This window comes from Sorex araneus, chromosome 6, assembly GCF_027595985.1.
Source record: "Sorex araneus isolate mSorAra2 chromosome 6, mSorAra2.pri, whole genome shotgun sequence".
Lineage (NCBI taxonomy): Eukaryota > Metazoa > Chordata > Mammalia > Eulipotyphla > Soricidae > Sorex > Sorex araneus.
The window spans coordinates 59,937,630-59,963,842 of NC_073307.1; the positions used below are offsets into that span (position 1 = coordinate 59,937,630).

At 50.3% G+C, this 26,213-nt stretch overlaps 3 protein-coding genes across 6 annotated transcripts; 1 reads left to right on the top strand and 2 right to left on the bottom strand.

The window, feature by feature from the left end:
- Positions 1-275: 275 nt before the first annotated feature.
- Positions 276-7,389, top strand: RAMAC (RNA guanine-7 methyltransferase activating subunit). 3 transcript variants are annotated; one of them, XM_004617605.2, is made up of 4 exons: positions 291-416; positions 1,087-1,264; positions 2,387-2,617; positions 6,857-7,389. In XM_004617605.2, exons 1-3 carry the CDS (start codon positions 413-415, stop codon positions 2,568-2,570), a joined length of 366 nt encoding a protein of 121 aa, XP_004617662.2. In that variant the 5' UTR covers positions 291-412; the 3' UTR covers positions 2,571-2,617; positions 6,857-7,389. The 3 variants fall into 3 exon arrangements, with proteins under 3 accessions (XP_054997495.1, XP_004617662.2, XP_054997494.1); XM_055141520.1 differs by lacking the exon at positions 6,857-7,389 and having other exon boundaries at positions 276-390; positions 2,387-3,065; XM_055141519.1 differs by lacking the exon at positions 6,857-7,389 and having other exon boundaries at positions 2,387-3,065.
- Positions 6,562-10,523, bottom strand: C6H15orf40 (chromosome 6 C15orf40 homolog). Its single transcript, XM_004617535.2, has 4 exons — positions 10,104-10,523; positions 9,666-9,783; positions 9,144-9,271; positions 6,562-7,567 (listed from the first exon to the last, which is right to left on the bottom strand). Exons 1-4 carry the CDS (start codon positions 10,521-10,523, stop codon positions 7,472-7,474), a joined length of 762 nt encoding a protein of 253 aa, XP_004617592.2. The 3' UTR covers positions 6,562-7,471.
- A 122-nt stretch (positions 10,524-10,645) lies between these two features.
- On the bottom strand, positions 10,646-25,429 carry BTBD1 (BTB domain containing 1). Of its 2 annotated transcripts, XM_004617536.2 has the most exons (8): positions 24,985-25,427; positions 22,934-23,090; positions 19,606-19,711; positions 18,758-18,955; positions 17,398-17,590; positions 13,763-13,850; positions 13,042-13,188; positions 10,646-12,191 (listed from the first exon to the last, which is right to left on the bottom strand). In XM_004617536.2, the coding sequence occupies exons 1-8, from the start codon at positions 25,335-25,337 to the stop codon at positions 12,033-12,035; spliced, it is 1,401 nt and encodes a 466-aa protein (XP_004617593.2). In that variant the 5' UTR covers positions 25,338-25,427; the 3' UTR covers positions 10,646-12,032. The 2 variants fall into 2 exon arrangements, with proteins under 2 accessions (XP_004617593.2, XP_054997493.1); XM_055141518.1 differs by lacking the exons at positions 10,646-12,191; positions 13,763-13,850 and having other exon boundaries at positions 13,086-13,188; positions 24,985-25,429.
- Between the last annotated feature and the right edge of the window lie 784 nt (positions 25,430-26,213).

Here is a 26,213-nt window from a genome sequence, read left to right on the forward strand (position 1 = left end):
GCGTGCAAGGCAAACGCCCTACCCGCTGTGCTATCGCTCCAGCCCCCTCCCCAGGGACGTTTGAGGGAGACCGGCAGGGCCACTCCAGCGCCGTGCCGGGGTTGACAAGGTCGCGGGGCCGTGCAGGGAGGCACCATCGGGCTCACGCCACGCCTCTACGGGAGACACCGGCAAACGCACTCGTCCTCCTCACGGACAGACTCGGCAAGCGCCGGCGAGCGGAAGTGACGTATACCACCAGGCGGGGCCGGGACATCCGCCCGGACCTCGCGAGACCTCCCACCGGAAGCGGAAGTGCATCTGGTTCCTGCCGGCGCGGCGGAGCGGGTTGCATTCCTGCAGCGCGTCGGCCTCGGAGAGCGGACAGGACGTGGTCACATCTGAGATCGGGTCCGATGTTGCGAGGCCCCGGATGGGTACCGTGCAGGGCTGCCCTTGCCTGCAAACCGGGATGGGCCGGGGGGTCGGGGGGATTCCGGGGCGCCGTCTCTGCGGCGGAGACTCGGTCATAGAGCGAAGGACCGTGGAAGACGAGGGGCGCGGGGTTCGGGCGTGAGCAGGAGGCCGCACAGGAAGAAGAGTTTGGGTTCGGTTGGGTCCTCGCTCGCGAGCCCTGGAGGGGCTGGAGAGCGCGAACGACTTAACCGCACCCCCATCACCCCGCGACACAGACAGACATTAACGGACACAGACAAAAATACCGGCACCAGCATAGAGGGACAGACGCAGATACAGACACCCACGAACATAGACACACGCATAGACAGATACAGACATAGGCGAAGGTACAGACAATGACAAAGACATTGGAAATGTAAAAGCAGGCACGCAAGTCCTGGGGCCGGAGCCGTAGTGTGGGAGGGCTTTTCCCTTGCACAGATTTGATCTCCCGCATCCCATATTCCCTTGCCCCCAGCTCACCAGGAGTGATCCTTGAGCATCCCAGGTTCTCCCCAGTCCCACAAAAAGGATACACCAGGGTTTTTGTGTAAAAATTGTTCCAAATCGACCTAAAATTATTCTCTTGGTTTTCATTATCTGGTAAGACTTTTAAAAAATTGTAATATAAAACATTTGAAACTACAGATATCAAAATGACGGACACTTCTGAAGCAGTGCGGAATTTCGAAGAGATGTTTGCCAAGAGATTCACAGAAGAAGACCAGGAATTCCAGGAATACCTAAAACGCCCTCCCGAGGCCCCTCCAATTGTCGAAGAGTGGAATAGCAGAGCTGGTGGAAACCAAAGAAATCGAGGCAATTGGTAGGTGTTACACCAGGACAGTCAATGCAAATGGCTGGGCCCGCAGGGGACAGCTCTGATCTGCTGCCCAGATGAGGGCAGAGGGAGCAGTGTTTGCTTAGTAAGGCATCTACTTGTATCTGATAATGGTGCCTGAGGTGGGGGAAGCATATGGCTTATGGTTGACACCATGTATTTTTCTTTGGGATGTTTGTGTGTGCTTGTGTGTGTGTGTGTGCATGTGCAAGTGTGTGTTTGTTTGCTCCTGGTTTTAAAAAATGTTTTCTGTGAACTGTCTTTGCAAATACGCTTTCAGAGCCCTGAATCTTGGGGCAGTGATATTGACTATATGAGACTGTGTGAGAGTCCCCATACCCACTAGGTCTCCAGGCTGGAGTGGGATAGAGAAGTGGGGAGGACACTTGTCTTGCACGATTGACCTAAGTTTGATCCCCAGCATCCCATATAGTCCCCATATAGGATCATGCAGGCATGATCCCTGAGTGTAGAGCCAGGAGTAACCTGAGCATTGCCAGGTTTGCACCCCTTCTCCCCCTTCCACCCTCCTATCCCCAATCCCCCCAAGAAAAGCTATCTCCTATGAAATGTCTGTTAAATCCTATGAAGGTGTTGTTTTGATGTCACTTAAGAAAAGAAGCTTATAAGCTATGAAATACCTGTTTGATGTTTCAGAACAGACAGAGGAATAAATTCCTGTGCTGCTTCTGAACAGTTGGTTCCCTTTCAGTTAGATTCAGAATAACTCTATTATGGATTTGTTCTCTGCAAAGATCATCATGCAATAATGGAAGAATGATTTAAATCTTAGGAAGGTTTTGAGTAACTGGTACTGAATTACGGTAGAGAATGTTTTCTCATTTCCTGAATATTAGATGATAAATCAGGTCTCCCAGGAAAGAGTTGCTATTTTTTTGGCAGGGGTGGGAGATATCATTAAGGGCCAGGGAGATGATACAAAGGGCTGGAACAAATGCTTTGATTCACAGCACTTCATGGTCCCACGGCGAGTAACACTTTCTCCATCCACTAGTTAGCTGGTAAAAGCCCCTGAGCACCACAAGGTATGATCCCAAAACACTTAAAAGTAAATAAAAAGCATCCCAATCTTTTCTATCCTTGCAGGTTACAAGACAACAGACATTTTAGAGGGGATGGCAGACGGGGGTGGTCCAATGACAGTCGATCAAGCCAGTGGCACGGACGATCCTGGGGGAACAGTTACCAGCAGCAGAGACAAGACCCCTACTACCTCCCACAGTATGGACACTGTGGCTACAAGCAGCAGCCTCCCTACGGGTACTACTGACAGGACACCAGCAGTCAGCAAAGCCATTTTCTCTGGGAACATGGATCGTAAGTGTCTTCTGTTGGTCAGTTCCACAAAATCTGATTTTGGAGAGTGAATTGTTATTTTTTTGAAACCTGAAGTAAAAAAAAAAAAAATTAGATCTTACTAGGGATGTGAGGGTCCCAGGGAAGTATTCCCCCGATGAAGTTATGGATGACTTCATATGCATTGAACTTGGTTTAGTTTTACCTCTTTGACCTCTAGAAGTTCTCATTTCATACAGAAATTAAAATTGTCAACTAGAAAATGCATTTACTTTGTTAGATAAGGGATTATACATATGCCTGGATTTGCTCACTTCCCAAATGCGGTGAAATTGCTATGATTGATTCATGACTTGTAACATACATCAGCAGTTATAGGGAAATTGTAGGGTCAGGGGCAGAACTGCCTCTGGAGGTGACATGTGTAAGGCCCTAAAAAAATAAAAGAGCTGGAGTCTCTTTGTCTTGAGTTCTGCCGTGACTACTACTATGTGATCATTTTCGCTCTAGGGTGAGTCACCACAATCATTTAGTGTCTTTTTAGAAGACTGGAGGAATAGAGCCGTTGAGAGTGATCATACAATAGGTAGCTAGGCACTTGCACTGCACTTGGGCCCACTGGATTCAATCCCTGGCATCCCATAAGGTCTCCAGAGCCATGAGTGACCCCTGAGCATTGTCAGATAGTGACCCAAAATGACCACAAAACCCCAAAACAAAAGGGAACAAATCCTGTGCCAGAACCATCTACGACACTGATGTTGGAGTCTAATAAAAATAATTACACTCTGATTCTGAATACCTCAGACATTTTCTAGTTGATTCTTTGCACTTGATTCTTTAAACCCAAACTCTGTAGCTGTAGCAATCCATAGTCTGACTCAACACGCAGCACTTTTGCCTTTGTGAAGGCTGTGTCAGTAACCAATACCCCCTGTATGAGGCAGCCTGGGTTGCCCACTTCCTCCCTTTGAGGAAACAGTGCTTGTGGAGCACTCAGCTTTGCTTGTACAAATGATGTACTGCAGAGAAGCTATTAACTGAAAAGGTTCCTATTTTAAACAATAGGCTGGAGCGATAGCAGCGGGTAGGGCATTTGCCTTGCATGTGGCTGACCCAGGCTGGATTCCTCCATCCCTCTCGGAGAGCCTGGCAAGCTACTGAGTATCCCACCCGCACGGCAGAGCCTAGTAAGCTACCCGTGGCATATTTGATATGCCAAAAACAGTAACAAGTCTCACAATGGAGACGTTACTGGTGCCTGCTCGATCAAATCGATGAACAATGGGATGACAGTGCTACAGTGCTACATACACACAACACATATATGCATACTTTTAAATAGTAAATAGACTGGTTATTTGTTTTTGAAATCCTAAGTTATATAGGCCACTCAAGCCCTACTTAAAAATTCAGAGGTATGTTTTTAAAACTGTTTTTGGTATAGAGTTAAACAATCGAAAAGGGGCCAGAGTGTTGTATAGCAGCTTGCCTTGCACATGGCTGACCTGAGTTAGATCCCTGGCATCTCATAAGGTCCTTTGAAATGATCAGGAATGAGCCCTGAGCTCTGCAGGTGTGGCCCAGGACAAAAATATAAAAAATCTGGGGCTGGAGCAATAGTATAGCAGGTAGGGTGTTTGCCTTGCACATGGCCGACCCGGGTTGATTCCCAGCATCCCATATGGTCCCTTGAGCACTGCCAGGAGTAATTCCCAAGTGCAGAGCCAGAAGTGACCCCTGTGCATCGCCAGGTGTGACCCAAAAAGCAAATAATAATAATAAATCTATGGAAATAGTAAACTAGTATTGGTTGAAGTTACTGACTTATTTAGATCAGTACTTCAGATTCAGATCAAATCAACTTTCTACAGAATCTAAACTAGATTGCTCATGGTTCCTGGGGCCAAATAAACCAGATTCAAGTAGTAGGTTTCTAACCATTCAACTGGCAAGTAGCCTGGAGTGCCAGTATTTCTAGAAGCTGAGTTTACTCACTGGAACCAACTGGGGATAAAGCAAACACCCATGACATGGGGGCCTTCTGGGAGTCTGGGAGAACAGCTTGGGCAAAGTGGTTACCTGTGACCCTGTAATAGCAGTGGCAGGACTCTAGGTGGGTGGCCTTGTGGAGGCCTTGACGTGCAGAGAAACAGGTGCTATCAGCATGGGAAAGTGGGCAGACAGTGGTGTCCGAGAGCCTTCACAGTCAGGGGTTGGCCTGGGATGGGGGCAGTGAGTGCGTGCTGTGTGGGGGTGGCCTGGGTTTGATGCCAGCACCAGCACTGCAGCTGACCAGGTTTTCAAATGGGCAGAGTGGCAGGGGAAGGACAAGCCTTCCCAGTGACCGCTAAGTGCAGACACGAGCTGCAGTGCAAGACGGTTCACAGGCCCAGGGCCATGCTGCTGTCCCCAGGCATGGGGAGACACACCTGTTAACTACCTGCTGGGTTTCCTCTGCATTTCAGTGACTTGAGTGAGGCTAATCTCATGATGTTTTTCCACTGCCAATACTGTTTAATTCCCCAGAGCGTCTCCAGGCTCCCTCTGATCAGGAGCATCACACTGCTTTCTTGGCTCCTCACCAGAGCTTTTTTCACTTTTGTGTGTTTTACTCATTTCCGATTTTTCTTTCCTGTGTGTTGTGTGTGCACATGCCCGGCAACGCAGAAGGGAGACTGTACAAATGTTAAGCTCTTCTCAGCCGTGACCACACAGTCATGCCTGTTTCATGCACAGACAACACAGACCTGTTTCAGATGCTGCTTTGTGTGGCTCTGGCTGCTGTAGGGCCACTCCCGGTAAACCATGCCAGGATCAAGCCTGCGCCCCCAGACCGACCAGCAGCCAAAAACCACTGAAGTGGGTTTGAGAGAGTAGGAAAAGATCTCAAGCCATCTAAGAGGCAACTGTCAGTGTGCTCCTGGACAGGTGCCTGCCTTTCTGGTCCTGGGTCCCCATCAACAGAACAAAAGCGGGATTAGCCGAATCCTTTTCACTTCTTCCCATAACCAACTCATCGCCCTTGGGCCTTCTTATGCATTTAGTATTGTTGGTTTTTGCTGTGCTGGAGCCTTACACATACAAGGGAAGCACTTCAGAGTTACATTCCTGACCCTGAATCTGGCTTTTTTTTTTTGGTTGTTATTTTGGGCCTCTTCTGGCAGTACTCCAGGGTGCAGACAGTGCCAGGTCCAAGCCCAGGTCTTGGGCAAGTTGCTTAGCCCACTGGGCCCATTACACAGTTTTATTTATTTATTTTTTGGCTTTTTTGTGTCACAACCAGCAATGCTCAGGGGTTACTCCTGGCTCTGCACTAAAGAATTACTCCTGATGGTGCTTCAGGGACCAGATGGGATGCCAGGGATTAGAACTCAGGTTGGCTGCATTCAAGGCAAATGTCCTACCTGCTGTACTAACTCTCTGCCCACCATTACACATTTTTAAAGAATTTGTCTTTCAATACATTTTCCTCACTCACTGACACAAAGCAAACTGTAAATCAGGTTGTTTTTTTTATGAACAAAAGTAATCAGGTTATTAATCTTGTCAACTTAATTGAATCTGCATAGAATATTTACAATCAAGATATTATTCATTTTTTTGATATTCTTTTTTTTGGTGTTTTATTTTTTTTATTTTTTTTTAAAGAAATATTTTATTGAACCACCGTGAAAACAAGAAAAAAAATACAAAGCTTTCAGGTTTAAGTCACAGTCAAATACTGATTAAACCACCATCCCTTCACCAGTGCACCCGTTCCACCACCAAGAACCCCAATACACCCCCCTCCCACCCCACCCCCCATCTAAGTAGCTAATGATATTCCCATTATTCTCTCTATATATTGAGTACATTCCATATTTCCATACAGAACTCACTATTATTGATTGGAAATTTTCCCCAACAATCAGGCCTGCTGAATAGGCATCATCTAATAATTTCTCTTCATTGCTAAGAGTGAAGACTTTGAGTCCGTGCGGCCGCGATAGCGGCCGCGCGGTTTTGGGTTTCTAATATTTTAGCTCAGTTCACAGTCAAAATGCATGGCTCAAGCATCCGCTCTGGTGCCAAAATGGGTTAGGAGACCTCAGGATCACAGTCAATAGGCGCGGAGGGTTTGCTTCTCGTGGCGCGGCTCCCGGTTCATCTCTGGGCGCTATTATTCATTTTTGAATAATAGCTTCTACACAGATAAAAATTTCTGACTGCCTTTTACACACAATGGAAATTGCCTCTAGTTCTCGTTTTTTGGTGCAGGTGATGGAGCCCAGGGCCTGAGACACTTGACCTGGGCTCTACCCAAGTCCCTCGAAGGGCTGCTTTGTCCGTTCTGGGGGTCTAGAGAAGCATCAGAATTACAAATCTGCCATCTGTAGCTGCCATGCAAGAAGGCGACTGCCTGGAGTGATGTCTCCGAATGGAGAGAGAACATAAAACTGCAAGTCTTGATTATTCTTGGTTTTTCATATAAAATGTTCAGTGGCATTTAAAAGGCACAGAAAACATTTCTGTCTTCCTCTGTCACTTGGAAACTGTACCGGTAAGAAGGCAACTCTCCAAATTCTCGAAGTGCTTGGCAATGGTTTCATTTATGACGGAGATGTGGAGCTCTCAGCAATGCTTTCCTGTAGGCTGTGATCCAAGAGAAGTCTGGATGCTTAGTCACAGCCACTCCTAACATCCTCTCCACTTAGCAGCTTTGTGAAGTCACAGAACCAGACAAATATGTTCCAAGCTGGTACCAATATCCTGGTAACAGTATCCTGGGTAGAATGCTTTTGAAAGTTCTACTTTTTTGCATTTCCTACCTAATAGCTTCTTCAGCATTAACAACAAAATCACTGCTGGGGATGGATTTTCCATGTCTTGCTTTTATTCTTTTTCAACTTGCTTTTTTAACTTCTCCAAGACCTCTTCTGGAGTTGTGGAGGCCAAAAGCTTGATCACTTTTTCACGAGATTTACCGCCCTGGACAAAAGGAACAAATGGCGTCAACGCATACACTAGATGCCCCAGATGCAGCCTCGGTAGTTCCTGTCACAGTGGTGGGTGAAGGCCTCCCCACTAGCATAGCTCCTGTGGGCGGTGGCCTCCTCTGTCCTAATCAGACTCAGAACCATCCCTCTTCACTACAGATGTTCACAAGTATTCAAGGTTTTTGCCTTCCTAAACCAACCACTCAAGTTCCAAAATGAGTATGGAATCCATTGTGTGCATTACGGAATGCACATAATAACCTGTTGTTAAGTAATTTCTTTATGTTTGGTAGAGGGGGGGCACACTGGCAGTGCGCAGGGCTTACTCCTGGCTCTATGCTGGAGTGAACCTATGTTGGCTTCCTGCAAGGCAAACACCCTACTCCCAGTTCTTATGTAATTTGTTTTTCCATAGAAGTGGAAAACTTTTGTTTATTTGTTTTTGGGCCACGCCCAGCGGTGCCCAGGGGCTGTGTGCACAGGGTGGGGACTATTTGTGCCGGGGAACAAACCTAGGCTCAGTCAGGCAAGCGAAGCAAAAGCAGGCACTCTGTTCGGGCTACATCTCTGGCCCTGAAAATTAGCTTTTAAATTGTCAAAAGAAGTATGATAATTTTATGTAAACTTGGTAGGGAACTATTCCAAATACAAAACAAACTGCTATTCTCTACATATATTACATGTTTCTGAAAACTCCAAACTACCAAAACCAGTGGTGGTTAAACAATCCTTTAAGTCCACTATAAAAAGAAGTTGCTTGGAAACATCCTTTAAAGATAGTAAGGAGCAAACAGGGACTTATCATAAGGAGGCAAAGATCGGATCAGTCAGTCAAATGTTCACATACGAATTCAAGTATTTCTCACAGAAAACCAGAAATATCCGGTCAGAGGGGATTGGATGGCGGGGAAGTCACCCAATCTGACAGACTTCTGGTGCAGCTGATTTTTCAGTGACCTTGAATGCCCGACTCCACCCAGAACACCGGAGAACAAAGTGTTAAGAAACTGGTGGCGGAGCCATAGTACAGCAGGGAAGTCATTGGCCTTGTGCGCAGCTGACCTGGATTCATCCCTGGCATCCCACCTAGTCCCCTGAACACCACCAGGAGTAACCCCTGAACATCGCCGGATGTGACCCAAAAAGCCAAAAAAGTAAAAAGAAAGAAACATGCCCTGTCTCACTCCTGCAGATTGTACATTAGTGAGTCAGGGTGACTTCTGGAACCTGGTAAAATCCTTCCTGGGGGATTGTGACAGGCAAGATAACAATGAGGCCACGTGCTGCTGTCAGGGAGCGAAGACAACTGGAGGGTCACAAGGCTTGGCGGGTTCACGAACAGACATGCCAAGTGAGGGGAGCCATCTTCCATGTCTTGGTATGGGATGAAGCCAACAGCCCAGGTGCAGGGACAGGTTTGCAAAGGAGGAAGTGCTGGGAATGGGCCAGCTGCTCCCGGATAGGGCACAGCTGCAGGAATTATGGAAACTAATAGGATGAATTCACACCCTTTTGTGATTGAATGAATACGGGAGGGGGTGGGGGACAGCAAGGGGACACACACCTACCTTTTCCAAAACCACGTCGCTCTTCCTGAGGTCCAGGACCTTGGAGAGATAGCGGCAGAGCTCAGCGTTAGCCTCGCCCTCGGTGGGAGGAGCTGCAATACTCATGCTCACCGCCTCTGCTGTCAGGTCTGGAATAAAAACCACGAATTTGTCTTAGAGGTTCGGCCCTTCTGGTTCACGAACTTCTCGGGCTGGTAGGAGTCTCAGAAACCACGTGGAAAATACTGGTGTCACTTGCAAAATACAAATAACCATTAAGGTAATAAACTGGTGTAGGAAACTTAAACGTTGGGGCTCGAGAGATGGGTTGCACGCAAGGTGCCTGCAAGGCCCGGCTGGAACCCTGTGCTTTCCCGACCCCATCCGACCCCACCCAATCCATTTTTAAGCACTGGGTTTGCAGCTCTACGAGAGAATGAGAGACGCATGGGGCAGCGGGCTTGACTTGCACACGCGAGGCCCCAGGCCTCTCCATGCACCCCTGGGCTCCCCACGTCTCTGCTAAGAACGAGCTCCCGGTACCTGCGACAGCGTTCAGCCTGGCGCCGGGCTTGGCGTGGATGGCGATAGTGACACAGCCTTTGGGGTCGACAGTCACTGGCCCGCGGGGCGGCGGAGGGGCGGGGTCCTGGCTCTTACCCTAAAACCACAGCACAGTCACGGGCGCGCCCCCAGAACCCGATTCCAGGCTGCCAGAAACTCTGCCAGCCCCGTAAGAAGCCCCGCCCCACGCCCTGAAGCCCCGCCCCACGGCGCCAAGCCCCGCCCTTTCCCAAGCCCCGCGTCCACGGCCACTCAACCCTGGGCCACGGAGCATCTGCTCCGGGGTGTTGGGCTTCAGCCTGGCTGCCGGTGCTTCGGAGGCACGTGGAGACGCGCCATGGGGACTGACGGTGAATGGGGGCGGAGAATGGGGGACACGTCCTATCAGTTCGCATTCCCGCACCCACCGACACTGACCTTCCCCGTGGCACCGGCTTTCTTAGGCATCTCGGAACCTGGAATGTGGCGGGCGAAGGCCCGAGCGTCCGTTCCTCCTCCGAGTTGCCTCCACCGGCGGCCAAGCCGCCACATTACCGCCAGGAGAGCGGCAGGCGCCGGAAACTCACTCTGCGCCTGCGCAAGAGGAACCGCCGGCCTCCAGGAAACCAGTGTGTCGGGCGTACCTCTGCGCCTGCGCGGAGCGTATTCCGCGATCCCCGTACGAGCGCGACCTCTTCTGTCCGATGAGAGAAGAGCTCCTGGTTTCTGCAGAACTGGAAGCCCAGACACAAGCGAAACACACACATTCCTGAGACTGCAAGAACACACTCTCTCCGCCCTCTGCAGAACTGGAAGCCCAGACACAAGCGAAACATACACACATTCCTGTGACTGCATGAATACACACTCACTCCACTTCTTTGTACCAAGGAGGCTTCAAGTGGGACTGGTCAACATGTAGTGACAACAGTCATAGCTCACTTGCAACTGTTGGAGGAAAAAGACAAATGACAAACTCATAAAAGGATAATAGCATTTTATTTTCTTTTCCACTCCAGGGGACGCTTCAAGTCAGTCAGCAGCCATGCTCCTTCTATGCTCTAGAACCACCTTCACTTCAAATCATTGCTCCAAACGCCGCGATGGTCACAACCCTCTTGGGCTCACCATGCTGTCCAGCAGAAATTCTTTCCATCGTCACTACCCACGGGGTGCTGGTGCGTCTCCTTAACCAGAACCCCATATATCCATGGCTGTTCCAGTTAGTTGAGATTTGTATTCTTAAGGTCGTGGCACCAGAGAGAAAAATTTCCCCTTTCTTCAGAGATTTCAGGAGCTTTCTGCCACCAATACACTTCACACTACCCTCTTGAAAATATAAAATGAGATTTACTTACTTTAGATGACTTACATCTTAATTATTAGGGAAAATTATTTTGATACTGAAAGGAACAGTGATTTTAAACAATTTTTCACAGCTAGTTGCTATACCTTACACTTAATCACCTTTTTGTTTTTAATATAACTGCTTTAAAGGGAGGAAAAAAGAATGTTGTTTCACTTATATAAAAAATTCGCTTTGTAAGAAAGTATATAAATGCCATTCTGCAGTATACCCTTTTTCTCTGTCCCAATATACTTGTTACCTTAGTGAGGTCACAATGTTTCTTAGACCTCTTTCGGTGACAAAGTAGATTTTTCAGAAACGTCACACTGCACTGGGCAGATTGTGACTGGCCCGTCCCCATCCCAGTCTGAGTCTGGGAAGTCCCAGCAACATCCCTCCCCATGCACAGGGGCAGGAATAAAGAATCCCATTCCAGAAGGAAGAATCCAATCTTAGGCTCCACCTTTAGATCCCATGTCTATACAGATCACATTATGGTGAAAGTGTGTACAAACTCCACTAAGACTGAATAGAAAGTCACTTTTCTTATCTTTTGAAATGTTGAGTGACAGGGAATTCTTTAGGAATACTTCCCCATCTCCTCTCACAAACTTTGAAATTAAGCGTTTATGCCCAGGCCATCCAACTTTCCAAACAAAAGCAAAAAAACCCAACTATGTCTCTGAAGACTCTTTTCATGACAAAACCATTGCAGGATGGTAAGCCAACTGCTGTAGGAAATGATGCCAGATGACAGTAGGAAACAGCTGTGCTGCCCCTCTCAGGCAAACAAACCTGCTCTCCTCCCCCCAACAAGGTTACCAGACAATGAAAAATCTGCCTGCAAATCACGCAGATTTTTGAATTAGCATTCTATCTCCTCTAAGAAACTAAAATGTTTCTTAGCTTACAATTAAAAACATTCACAACACTCGGACTATTTTTTTTGTGGCTGGATTTTTATGCCTTTGAGATCAGACTCTAGATACTATATAGCCAGGATGGACTTTAATGCTAACTTAGGTATAAAAGATTATCTCTGGGATCTGTCCATCTTCTATGGAAGTGCCATTGTTGTTGCCAGGGGAGCTGAAAAAGAAAAACATGGTCTTGCCGGCAGTCGGGGTCTCGTGCGCCACTTTCTTCAGCCCTTTGGTGCCATAGTGGGAATCCGGACCCTGAGGGAGAACAGAGCTCACTAGTGCTTTGTATATTCTGAGGTATTGGAGCACCTAATGGTTACATTTCCTTACTAAGCTGCATACACTGTAACTTAACAAAAAATAAATAAATAAATAAATAAAATAAAGCCTCTGGCTCAAAGCTATTAATGACTAAACTACTGAACTTAGAGGGGCTGGGAGAGAGAACAAGATGAAGGCGTCCATGTCCCTGATTTAGTCCTCTGCACCGAATGGGGTGCCCCAATCACACAGGCAGGAGTGGACCAAAAAAGAACAAAAATAGGGGGCTGGAGCGATAGCACAGCAGGTAGGGCGTTTGCCTTGCACGCGGCCAACCCAGGTTCAAATCCCAGCATCCCATATGGTCCCCTAAGCACCGCCAAGGGTGATTCCTGAGTGCATGAGCAAGGAGTGACCCCTATGCATCGCCGGGTGTGACCCAAAAAGCAAAAAAAAAATAAATAAATAAAAAGAACAAAAATAAGGTCAGAGAGACAGTACAATAGGTTACGTGTTTGCTTAATAGGTAGTTGAACGGGTCTCAATCCCCGGCACCCCTTATCACTCCAAGACACCAGAGTGATCCCTGAGCACAGAGCCAATAGTAAGCGCTGAACACAGTTGGGTGTGGCCCAAAAACTGACCAAACAAAACAACACAAAAACAAAGCAAACAAAAAAGCATTCCATCTCAAGCAGAGGTCTCTTCAAGTGAAGAATCACCTCTTCGTGGCCAAGTACCCAGCCCCCAGCTCCCTGCAATACCTGTTCTTAAAAGGCCTGATTATCTTTCATCTCTGGATGGATCCCACAAGTACCCATGGAATATTCTAGGTGTCTTTTACCTTGAGTGTGGCGCAGGCGGTGTAGCAGGCATTGGGCAGGATCTCTATGGGCTCTTTGAACATGACCCGGAAAGTGTTTGCGGTTCCATCACAGCTGAATCCTGTATCATTCTGCCCGAGGGTCTGCTTTTTTTCATACTCAATGATCTGTGAGTTTCAAGGCAGAAGGTAAAGTCAGACCAACTGAAACCAAGTCCCACTGCCAATACTGAAAGGTCAAGGGACAGCAGAGCAGAACACTCATCTGTCTTTCAGGATCTTTCCCCACAGGACCAAGTGGGGATGTGGCCAGAGAGGGGTTCCTGGGACCCTAGGAGAACTGAGCCTTTGCTCCTTACTATTAGAGCAGAAAGCAATCCCAGGCAAAAGGAGGCCCCGATTCCACCTCTGGATCAGGCCTGCTGGGGCCCACACACGGCAGGGGGCGGACACCAGAGTAGCTGGCGAGAACCAGACATTGGGCCCAAGCTCCAGTCCCGGAACAAGGCGCAGAGGCCCTGCTGGGTTTCCACAGCAAAGACAGCCCAGGTGGGATATCAATTCTGTGAGGACCCTAATTTCCTGAAACTACTTTCCAGACTGACTGCAGAACAGAACTCTCTAGACTTAAATTATTACCAACAGGTCTTCTGCCTCCTTTGATAATGACACAAAACACAGGTTCCCTTGAAGCAGTATCTCACTGTGGAAGGACGTGTGTACCATGTGGGGGAAGGTGTACCTGGATATTCACTTGATAATCCGTGGGACCGTGAATAGATCCATATAAGCCAAATCCGACTATAGAGATTCTTCTATTAACTGTGAACCTGGAGGTGGAAGGCAGATATAAATCAAGGGGAGAATGCAGTTAAGCACTCTTTCTCAAACATTCTGGCTCGCCTTGTTAGAGGTTCATGGACTAGGCAGAACGCATCTGGCAAACAAATTATTTGAAAATGTTACCTGGAACACCTAGCTGGCTTGGAAAAAGGAAAAGCACCCCTTTCTGGTATCTTTGGAAGTGTCTATTTAAATATAAAACCTCTACATCTTAACTCACTGAGAATACAAGTTTATTTACCTCAATATTCACTTGGCCGTAATGATCATTTTCTTGGTGAGTCTAGTCCAAATGCCTGTGGGACCCCACAAACAGCCAGGCTGCCTGGAGACTTCAAGAGGCAGCACCCGGCAGGCAGCCCGTGGGCGTGGGGAGGAGAGGAGCTCAGAGGCCAGCTTGGCGCTGAGGTGCAGCCTGAGGCAGTGCCAATGAGAAAAGAGGCAGTGTGGAGGGGTGTAGTGGTAAAGATGGGATAGGACCCCCACACAGAAAAAGATGAGTGGGTGTAGCTTTGCTTACAGCCCCCTTTAGGGAGAAGCGCACCACTGGGCCTGACACTGACTCCAAAGCATTTGGAGCATCTGGAAGCTGCCCCTCACACTGAGTCAACAGTGGGCCTCCAGCACGGCCCACAAGCCCTGCCCCTGAAACATGACTTCTCTGTAAAAGAAAGCATTAGAAAGTGCAGCTAAAACCAACAGGAAGGAAGCTGGGCATTTCTGACTGTCACCAGAGACCTGTCCAGGGGAGTGTTCTCTAGTCAGGAGCGAAGGGTTCCTACTAACATAAAATCACAGAAATCTGACAGGAACATATAGATAAATGTAACTTCCCCATAGAAAACGGTAAAAGAGGGGCCAGAGTGATAGTACAGTGGGGAGGGTATTTGCCTTGCACATGGCTGACCCAGGTTCGATCCCTGATATCCCAAATGGTCCCCTGAGCACCACCAGGAGTGAACCCTGAGTGCAAAGCCAGGACTAATCCCTGAGCATCGCCACACGTGGCCCTAAAAAGCAAAACCAGAACATAAACACAAATACAATTAAAAAGTAAAAGACTAATAGTGATTTGCCATATTTTACTATTTGCCATATTTTACTAAGCCCTAGTTGTTGGTTAATCAAGGCTATTTATAGCTGCTGTGTCACAATGCCACAAGGAACATTCTTACAGCTAAACTATTTAGCAGTACCACAGCATTTTCATAAAATAAATCTGCAGAAGTAGAAAAGTCATGGGGATAATGAGAGGTATAGTCAATGATCATGTTGTTTTTGGGGAAGACATTTTATGCCAGCAAGAAATAAAGATCTATTTCTCTTACTCTTATTAACCATAAATATTTCTCCTTCATTTTCTTTCTTTCTTTTTTTTGCTTTTTGGGTCACACCCAGCGATGCTCAGGGGCTACTCCTGGCTTTGCACTCAGGAATTACTCCTGGCAGTGCTCGGGGGACCATATGGGATGCCAGGGATCGAACCCGGGTTGGCCGCGTGCAAGGCAAACGCCCTACCCGCTGTGCTATCGCTCTGGCCCCAATTTTCTTGTTAGATATTGACTGTCTATTTTCCTTGATTATTAATGAAGTGAAGCATTTGTTTATAAACTTACTGTCTTGCATCTTTTCTTTTATGAATGACTCTCTCCTCACTATTTTTCTGATGTCTTGCTCATGTGGATTTTCAAGGTGATGGCATGGGCACGTTTTGTCAATAATACTCACCAGAACAAAAACAAATTTAAATTTGAGCTTCCTCCTTGCTTTCTCACTATCTGAGATGTTGGATTTTCCGTACTCAGATTATTCCAGCACAAGTTGGGAAAGCCATTTCTCACCCTCACAATATTCACTTCTTACAGCATTTTGGTGACTTTTATTTTGGGGGCTACACCTGGTGATGCTTAGGGAGGGCTTACTCCTGGTTCTGTGCATAGGGGTTAGGAATTGTTAATTAATCCATAGAAATTACTCTGGTGGTGCTTGGGGGACAACATGGGATGCCAGGGATTGAAGCCGGGTGGGCCGCTTGTAAGACAAGTGCCCTCCTCACTGTTCTATCACTCTGGCCCCTGCTTGGGGAAATGGCCCATTCCTTGAACTCTGGTAAAACTCACCTGTTGAAAACCACCTTGTGGATATTTCTGATACCTTTTAATTCCGTCCATGGGGACTGATCTACTCAGGTTTTCCTCTTCAGTCAATTTTGATAATTTACTTTTGCCTATAAAATGATCCATTCCATCAACAGATTCAATTTATTAGCACAGAGCAAATTCGGAAAGAAAATGAAAATTTCCTCACATATTATATATTCCTGTTCTTCTTTTATTACCTTGCCAGATATTTATATATTTTGTTCGTCTTTGTTTTTTTGCTTTTAGGTCACTCCCGGCAATGTATAGGGGTCATTCCTGGCTCTGCACTCAGGAATTATCCCTGGTGCTGCTCAGGGGACCATATGGGATGCTGAGAATCGAACCCAGGTCGGCCGCATGCAAGGCACATGCCCTACCCGCTGTGCTGTTGCTCCAGCCCCTTGTTGTCTTTTTAATGAACTAGCTTATGGATGTTATTAGTCCTACTATTTTATTTATCTATTTCCTCTCTCATTTCTTTTTCCGTTGCTACTCATTTTCTAGCCGTTGGGACTGAATGCTTAAATCAATTCTTTCTACTCTAACTTGTTGAGTGAATGACTCATGCATATTGCTCTTACAGCGTTTTGGCCTCATCCTGACAATTTCCATATCTAGAATTCTCTCTGCAAAAATGACGAAGGAGCTCACAACTGCATTTTAAATTTCCATTTGAATCCAGTATTTCTTTGGGTTCTCTTTCCCCCAGTCCTTCAAGTGTTTCATTTCTGAGTAAACTTACTTTTCTTTTTTTTTTTTTTTCTTTTTGGGTCACACCTGGCGATGCACAGGGGTTACTCCTGGCTCTGCACTCAGGAATTACCCCTGGCCGTGCTCTGGGGACCATATGGGATGCTGGGATTTGAACCCGGGTCGGCCGCGTGCAAGGCAAACGCCCTACCCGCTGTGCTATCTCTCCAGCCCTGAGTAAACTTACTTTTCTAGTTTCATACAAAAGCGCAATTAAAATAGTGAAAATCCAAAAGCATAATTTACAAAAACCCATCGTTCTTCTATATTAACAATGAACCTAAGAAAACACAATGGAACAAAGAGAAGTTCTTCTATCACTACACTACACGGAACATGCATCTTTCAAGGCTCTCTTTTTCCCCAAAGATTTTATAAATGTTTTTGTTCATTTGTTTTGGGGCCACACCTGATGGTGCTCAGGGGACATGTTTGTGCAAGGGATGGACCCTGGGTTGGCCACATGCAAGGCAAATGCTCTCACTACTGTACTACTGCTGGTCTCCCACGTTTTTATGAATTGACAGAGATGCTTCCCAGGCAGTGTCAACACTAAGACAACCCTCCGACTGAGCACAGCAAGATGAAATGCAAAAGCCTGGTCCTGAGACCGTGAAAGGTGTGATGGCCCACATGGCCATACCTGATGCGGTCACTGGTCCCACTGTAGCCCCAGCGGCTCTCCACCTGCTGGAAGCGGTTGATGCAGCATTCCTTGCCCCGAAGGCAGCAGCGTGGCCGGTCGATGTAGTCCACGCGTGGCTTGGGGTTGACAGTGAAGTGCAGGAAGAGGCTGACCACCTCTCGGTCCGACAAGATTCCCGACTGCGCAGGGCCTGGAAAATGAAGGCCTGTGGTTCAGTTCAAGTGCCCACCTCAATCCCTGACTCCGGTACGCTGTGAGGGGCCCGGCCGGAACACACACCAACGAGGCAGAAAGAAAAACAACTGCAGGATGTAACTGAAGCCTAAAAGCCATAGTAAATCTAACTGAGACGAAACTCTGGCTCTTGGGGCTGGAGCAACAGTACAGCGGATAGGACATTTACCTTGCATGTGGCCAACCTGGGTTCAATTCCCAATATCCCATATGGTCCCCCGAGCACTGCCAGGAGTAATTCTTGAAAGCAAAGCACTTGTATATCGCCGGGTGTGACCCCCCCCCGAAAAAAGCAAAAAACCTCACAAAAACTAAAAAACTCTGGCTGTCTACTGAACCCCCGCCCCCCACAACAAAGAACACTCTCTATTCAGAGCCCAGCACAGTGGGCTGGGGGCAAGGCTGATCCCGGCACTCACTAGGTCCTCCACCCTGCCAGCAGCACCACAGATATAACCCTAAATTTAAGAGGACATAAAACAAGAAAAGTAAGCTTGAGATTCGGAGAGTGTCACCAGTGAACCCCCTAGAACATCTGAGGGAGGAAACAGCCAACCCTCTAGTCCTGAACACACAACTGGGAATTCTTTACTCACTCTAAATCATGGCTATCAAAATCTGCTCATTGCATTACAAGGAAGGAAAAGCAGAGAGCAGTCTTAACTCTGTTTTTTGAGCCACACCTGCTGGTGCTCAGGGCTTACCCTTGGCCCTGTGCTCAGGGATCACTCCTGGTGGGACTTGGGGTGATCATAGGGGGTGCCTGGGATCGAACTCAAGTTGGGTGCATCAAGGCAAGTGGCCCTACCCGCTGTGCTCTGGCCCCAGGGAAATTCACTTTACTGTGGTATTTGCTTTATTATGTGGTCTGGGACTAACCAGGCAGGCTCTCAGGTGTGTGTTTGGGGGTGTGAGCGGTGGGGGTGGGTCTGTACAAAAATGCTCTTTAAAAATTATTATTGTTATTAGGCCACAATCAATCTTTGGGCCACAACTGCCACTGGCTGGGGTGGAATTCCCGCTCTTGTACCCACGATCACCAAACATGACACCGAAACAAAAGAACATCAAATCAATGTGCAGCAAGTGTTTAGGACAGGCACAGGCTGGTAATAGTGCTTACCTGCCGCAAACTCTTCGATGGTCATCAACGGGAAGCGGATCAAGGAAAGAGCCTTCCCCAGAACCTTCTGCTTGTTCCCGAACGTCACTGGCAGCTGTTGTCGCTGGCATTCTGCCTCTGCCCACCGCACAACGGCTCCAAACAGGCGACTTTCTCGGATGCTGAGTGTGTCTCTCTCGAGAACCGCACAGAGCGTGTCTGTGGGGAACAGATGCGTGACAGCATAGCACTGACAAACACACTCCCAGGGCGCAGCGAGACGTGACTTGTCTTTTGCAAACAGTCATGATAAATGCCTTGATTGAAATTCCAACCTTTTTTTTTCTTTTTGGGCACACCTGGCAATGCACAGGAGTTACTTCTGGCTCTGCACTCAGGAATTACTCCTGGTGGTGCTCAGGGGACCATATGGGATGCTTGGAATCAAACCCAGGTTGGCCGCATGCAAGGCAAACAACCTACCCACTGTGCTCCAGCCCCAACAATCCAACCCTTTAAATGGTTTTTTTTTAGGTGGGCATTAAGCCCAGGGCCTTGCACCCTAGGGAGTTCCCTCCCCCAGAGCCACAGCCCCACCCAACGCCCTGATTCATAGTTAAGATTGTTCTAGGGGCTGGAGAGCTAGGACAAGGGCTGAGGTGCTGAACTAACAGGCGGCCAAACCCAGCTCGAGACTCTGCACAGAGCGAGGAGCAAGCCTGGAGCCTCCCAGGGAGGACTCTGAGCACAGAGCCAGGAGCCAGCCCTGAGCCCCCAGGAGGGACTCTGAGCAGAGCCAGGAGCCAGCCCCAAGCCCCCAGGAGGAACCCCTTTCTCTTTTAAGGACACAAACCCCATGCAGGACTCACCTCTGTCGATGTCCGTGAAGCCCTCGGCACTGATGGCGTCCACGGTGCTCTTGTCTATGGTGTCCAGACACAGACTGGCCAACTGAGGCTCATCAAACAACCGAGCCTAAACATACACACAGACGCTCCTTTACTGTCCCAGCCAGGCTGCCTTTAGGCTGCACAAATCCAAATGACTGTAAACAGTTATAAGGGCTAATTACGGGAAGATGCCAACTTAGAACAATTACTGAGGCTCTGCTTTCTCCACATTCCATTCCACCAGCAGAAGTGGAAAGCTACCAGCATAGATACTCAGAGATAATGGAGCCACCGACCGCTAACAACCTGTCATTCTTACCTCACGGCCCCCATACCCACGGTCTCCTTCCTTACAATCATCCCTGGTCAGGCCCTCAGCTGGGTAAGGTCCACACCCCAGTTTCCAGAGGAGAGATGCTCTGACTTGCCTGAGACCATCCACATCTCAGGAGCATACGAGCACAAACAGCAAATGTTTTTCCTGTTTCCTTCTTTTTGTTTGTTTTTGGGACTACACCTAGCAGTAGTCAGAGGAATCATGTGGTGCTGGAGAACGAACCCTGCTCAGTCATGTGCAAGGCCAGCAAGTGCCCTACCCGCCATGCTATCACCCCAGGCCCATTTTCCATTTTGAAATATCTAAGCAAAAATCTAACAATGAGGACAATATAGAAAGTTCATGTGATGGTGTATAACACTTGAGGACACATCGTCTGTGACCACACACAACAGGGATTCTGTAAACTTGACCACGAGCCAAAGAAGCCAGAGCACATATTGTTGGATTCCAGTGGCAGATCAGGTTCCCAAGAGCCAGAAATGAAGTTTGTATTACATGCTTAGTCAGGCTGCGCATTTTACAGAAACAACCAAGTTAAAAAGGCAGAGGGTGGGGTCCAAGCTCAAACCTGATGTGTTTTTTTTTCTTTTCGGGTCACACCCAGCGATGCACAGGGCTTACTCCTGGCTCTACACTCAGGAATTACTCCTGGCAGTACTGGGGGACCATATGGGATGCTGGGAATCAAACCCGTGTCGGCCGCGTGCAAGGCAAACGCCCTACCCTCTGTGCTATCGCTCCAGCCCCTCAAACCTGATGTTTGAAGCCCTCACCCGAGGGGAAAAGGGTGGGCATGCCCCAAGCACCATCCTGCTGGTGGGGTCACTGCTGCTCCCAGACAATGAGGTAGAGGTTGACACAGGGGTAAGCGGCCCAACCGACACGAGCCACTGCCATGGCTGGACACTCCCTTCCATTCTGAAGACCAACTCTCTTAAGGGTCCGTGGCTCAGATACTGCCAACAACTGGCCAACATCCCTGAATAGGTACCAGTGGTGGGGAGGAGAGGGGAGGGAGCAGCAGACACAGGGGCTTTAGACAGCCACAGGCTGCAGGTGCCTGTCTAGGCCATGTGAAACATCCCGAAGAGCTCAGGGAACCAGGAGGTACTGGGTGCTGGCTCTGCAGCAAAGTCTGTGCTCCGGCTGCTATGCTGCCCACCTGGCCAGGAGCTGACCTTCCCGACATAAGAGGGTACTCTGATGTCTCTGAGAACACGCCCAGATGATACACCGAGCTTGCTTACAGTAATGAATGTGGTCAAGTTCAAAAAGAAATGTTAGCCATAAGGAGAAAATCACATCAACACAATAAATATAAGCTCAACTTTATCTACTTTGCCCTCAGTATTTTCTTAGATTTCAGGCTAGGGGGCCGGAATGACAGTACAGCGGGGAGGGTGTGTTTGTCTTGCACATGGCTGACCTGGATTCCTTCCCGGCATCTCATATGGTCCCTGAGCATCCACCAGGAGTGACCCCTGAGAACACGGCCAGGAGTGAGCCCTGAGCACCTCCAAGTATAGCCCCAAAACTTAAAACAAAACTAAAAACACCGGGGGATTAAAAATAAAGAATTTCAAATCTGCAGAAAAGAACAAATATTTGCCAGCTTCTCACCCATTGTCTCTTTCGTTCTACCCTTTTCTCTTCACTTACACACTCTCCATACAGTTACAGAAGTGGGGAACAGTGTCTGTCTTAGCTCACAGAGGGTTCGCTGAGGATGCAGTGAAGTCACAGGCACAGACAGCCAGTGTCGACTGTGCAAGCACCCACGCGAGTGCTTCAGAGGAGCTGTCTGAGCCGAGGAAGGGACAGCAGTGCCTTTGCCTTCCGGAAGCTTGGGCATCACAGCAGCCACTGGCTCCATCTCCCTCCAGCATCTGGACACTTTCCCCTCCAGCATTCAGGTTTGTCCTGGGCCTAAATGGCAGGGAACTGGGTGGGGGTTGGGAGGCTGCATGCAAGGGCAGGGCGAGGGCCCATGTCGAGCCCTGGGAGCTTTTTATAAATAAGAACAGTGAGAGCATTCTTCACTAGCCAACTCAATTTCATCTGTGTGTCCATACGGAAGTCCATTTCCCACTGAAACTAGGAAAAATGATTCACTTCCAAGAGTCCTGATCCAGAGCAGCCACTTCTCAGTCACGCGCATACCACATGGGCAGTAAAGTGAGGGCTGTTGAGTCTGTCTTCTGGAGATGATTCCCAGCAGTCTGTCCCCACACACGGCCGGTGTCTGAGAGGAGGTGATGGGAGGCCTCTCCAGGAACCAGTCCCTGGGCGAGCAGAGGTTTTACGAGTCCATCCAGGGCTGATTCACATGACTCACCAAGAGTAACTTTGGACTGGTACTGAGGTCTCTATTGACCTTTCTACTGGGACCTGAACTTGCCACTCCAGGCCCTGAGTGTGGGCATCCCAGGTTCCCGCTCCAGCCACCCCTCATCCGGCTCCTAACGCAGCCCAGACTCTCCCAAGCTTTTCATCAGAGCCCCTTGGCCAGTATTCTCCCAAACGTCAACTTCCTATTTGTTAAATTTGCCCTGCTGGGAACTGAACTTGGCCCTTTCAGGCTCTGGGAACAGCAGGAACCACACGCTCCGCTCCAGCCCTAAGAAGAGCCTCATGGCAGATGCGGGGAGGCGAGGCCCTCTAAGTCCTTAGCTCCTTCCTTGCTGGCACTGCACAGCCCTCTTGGTGCCTGGATTCTAAGGTCACATGACCTGATGCATTTCCCTACAAGAGATGGCCGAGATGCCTGGATGGCACAGGTCTGACCCGCGGGGACCCCTTCCCACTGGTTCTGCATACAAAGGGTCACCCAACCACTGAGGCTGGCTGGTCAAATCCAACTCCACGGAGGAGAGAACAAAGACCCAGAGTCCCCTCTTGAGGTGTCAAGTTCCATGATAGGATGTGTCCTGCACATGCCCCTAGAAGGGCCTTGGCATGCTTCCTCACCTGGGTCAGGAGCATGAAGGCGTTGTCCGCCCGGAGGTGTTTGGTGAGAAATTCCACACAGTGTGCCTCCAGGGCAGGGACTGCGTACTTCTTGGCAGTGTAGAGGGTGGTCATGACCGTCTCTGGGCCAATCTGAACCTCATCTGAATACAGAAACCTGAAAAGCAACCGGGAGGCCACAGGCAGGATGGCGTTAGGGTTGCGATCCGTACCGGAGGAATCTCCATGCAACCCCCCACCCCCCGAAATCCGCACTAGACCCTCCGGGACCAGACCTCCCTCCCACCTGTGCCTCCTTGCCTCGTCCTCATTTGGTCCCGAGGCAGGAAGCCCATTCCACTTATAGGGGCGGACACTGTGGCCTGAGCCACAGGCAAGAGGCTTCTCAGTGCCCAGGGCGGTCATTCACAAGGGTCCACACTCCCAGGGTCAGTCATCACTTCCTGATCATGGTGATCCCTGCCACATCCAGGTAACCTCTCAGCTCGTCCTTGAGCACTGCCAGGGGTGAGGGGGGATGAAAAGTAAACTAAATGATGGGCTGGAACACAGGTGGCATCACAGGTCAGGGTCAGCCTCAGCACTGCAGGGTCCCAAGCAGAGCACTGGGCCCAGAGAAGCAATACAGCTTCAAGAGCACAGCAGGAGCTGCCAGGAGGCCTGAGGTTCGGGCCCAGACTCGAGGCTTCCGTCCATTCTACTGGTTCCGGGGTGCCACGTCCAACCATCCCAGGTATCATCTCGGGATGAATCCGCTTGACTCCATGGATTATTAACAGGTCTAGTTTATTTATTGTGGCCACCTATGGCTTCCTGAACATATGATGACACTGATTTTCAGTCATGTCATTTCCAAGCTATAATCCTTCACGGCCCCCATGTTTGCATTTCTGGGCTCTGTGGCACCCAGTATCAGCACCTGGGAGTGAATGAGTTCACTCACATGTGGGTTTGCAGTTTCTCAAACTTAAAACCAAGCCATGGCCTTGTCATTTACATTTTCAGTTAGCCTGGCTGCAACCTGAGCTTTCTTTGTGAGAATGACAAAGGAATGTGGAAATACTGTGATGACATATTTATTTTCCTGTCCTCGGGAGCAGTCCACGAGAGCTGAGACAGATGCTTTAAAATACAGAGGATCGTGGCCAACAGTTTCATTTTTGGGGCTTTGGATTGAATTTTGGCCGTGTTTGGGTTTGGTGCTGGGGTCCAACCACCGCCCAGCTAGTCTTTAAATCTCTTTAGGATGCCTGTCACACGCCAGAGGGGAGTCCAAGTTCTCCATAGGGTGTAAACCCTGTGGGGTCCTGGCCACCCACCCGCTCTTTATTTCTTTGGGCCACACCGGGCAGTGCCCAGAGCCCAGCAGACCCAGCAACGCGGGGGCACAGGATCCCAGGGCTGAATCCGGGTCCCGGCTCCCTCTTGGCCTCCCTTGGCAGCGCACAGCCCCTCCTCTGCCTCGGACTGGGTCCGCTCAAACACCAGCCAGCGAACGCCCGACGGGCGCTCTCACGCCTCCACCACCTCGCGCCACTCCCGACTGACCCGCGAGTGGAATGGACCCCCAGAACAAACACCGTCACCTCGGAAGCAACAGTGTCCACCGCTGCCAGTTTCTATGGCCGAACGGAGAGTTCACTAATCAGTGAGAACAGGGAGGAGGCAGGGGGCGCGCTGAGGCCCCGGCACCACGATCACAGGGGACCCCCCTGGACGCCTATTTCTGGGGAATCATCCGAACCCCACCATGAGGCCCAGAGGTCAGGGTGGCCCCGGGCCCCCGAGTAAACGGAGGGAGACCTCCCTGGCCCCGCTGTTCCTGCCTCAAAGAAAGCAAACGGGACACAGGGGTGACCCAGGCCTCCGGGGTCCACCTAGAGCTCGGGCCACGCTAAGGGCCGGGACGCGGGCCGTCCTCGCCCACGCGCCCGGCCAGGGGGATGCGGAGGCGGAGTCTGGGTTCGGGCGGACGTTGGGGACGCGGGAACTGCGGGGCCGCCGCGGGGGAAGGCCGGGGGGCGCACGGAAGACCCGCGCCGCGCGCTCACCGCAGCAGCGCCAGGAAGGCGGCGGGCTCCACGTCGGGCAGCTCGATCTCGGCGGACGTGGTGGCCATCCCGCCGTTGAACATGGCGTCGAAGACGGCGCTGCCGGCCGCCAGCACGAAGCGGTGCGCGGGCACGCGCGGGGGCGCCCCCGCCGCCGCCGCGCCCCGGCCCTTGCCCAGCACGAAGCGCACGTCGCTCAGCAGCTCCGAGTTGAAGAGGAAGGCGAAGCGCTCCTTGAGCGACGCCTTGGTCGCCTGCCAGTTGTACAGCGGCTCCCGCGGCAGCAGCGCGCCCGCCTCCGCCTCGCCGCCCGAGCCCGGCTCCGCCGCGCCCGCCGGACCCAGCGCGGCCATGGTTCGCCGCGGCTGCCGGACTAGCGACAGCGCCGCCCCCGCCGCCCCGCCGCCATCACGGCCCGGCCCGCGCCGCGCTTCCGGGAGGCCGCTTCCGGGGGCCGCGCGCCCCGCCCGGCCCCGCCCGGCCCCGCCCCGCCCGCGCGCCCCCGCCGCCGCGGCCGCGCGGCCGCCCCCGCCCCAGGCACGCCTCTGCCTTCCCGGTCGCGCCCCCGCCCCGTGCGCGCCCCCGCCTCCCGGCCTGTGCGCGCCCCTGCCCTGCCGTGCGCGCGCGCCTTCCTGCTTCTGGCCTGGGGGCAAGGCGCTGCCACCTATGACCCTGTGTCTCACGTACCACAGTCCCCAGTTCTCTGGGCGGATACCAGGCCAGACCCCAGGTTCACTATAGAAGTGGAAGGAGTGCAGGACCCCCTGGATGGGGATGTCCGGACAGCTTTCCTCCCAGCCCCCACTAGGTAATGAGCAGGTCACCACTCCTGGTGGCAAGAGCCAAGTCCCCAGAGCCAAGCAAGGAACTCTAGGGACCTCACTGTGTCCTGGGGGCTCACAGAGTTCTCCTGGCCTGTTCTGAACCCCCTCTCCGTGCTCTCTTCTGCGCTGAGCAAACCTCACCCAGCCCTAGGTAAAAGGCATCCCGAGGTCACCACCTGCCACTGCACACCGCCCCACAGCCCAGGGTTTTACAGTTGTGGGGAGTAGTTAAAGGAAGATGAGACTGGGGGACGGAGGGACTTTGCAGGGTTTAAGGCATTTACCCAGGTTTCATCCCCTACCCACAGGGTCCCCCAAGTCCGCCAGAAGTGACTCTGAGTGCAGAGCCAGGAGTAAGCCCTGGGCACTGCTGGGTGGGGCCCAAAAACCAAATACAGAAATACC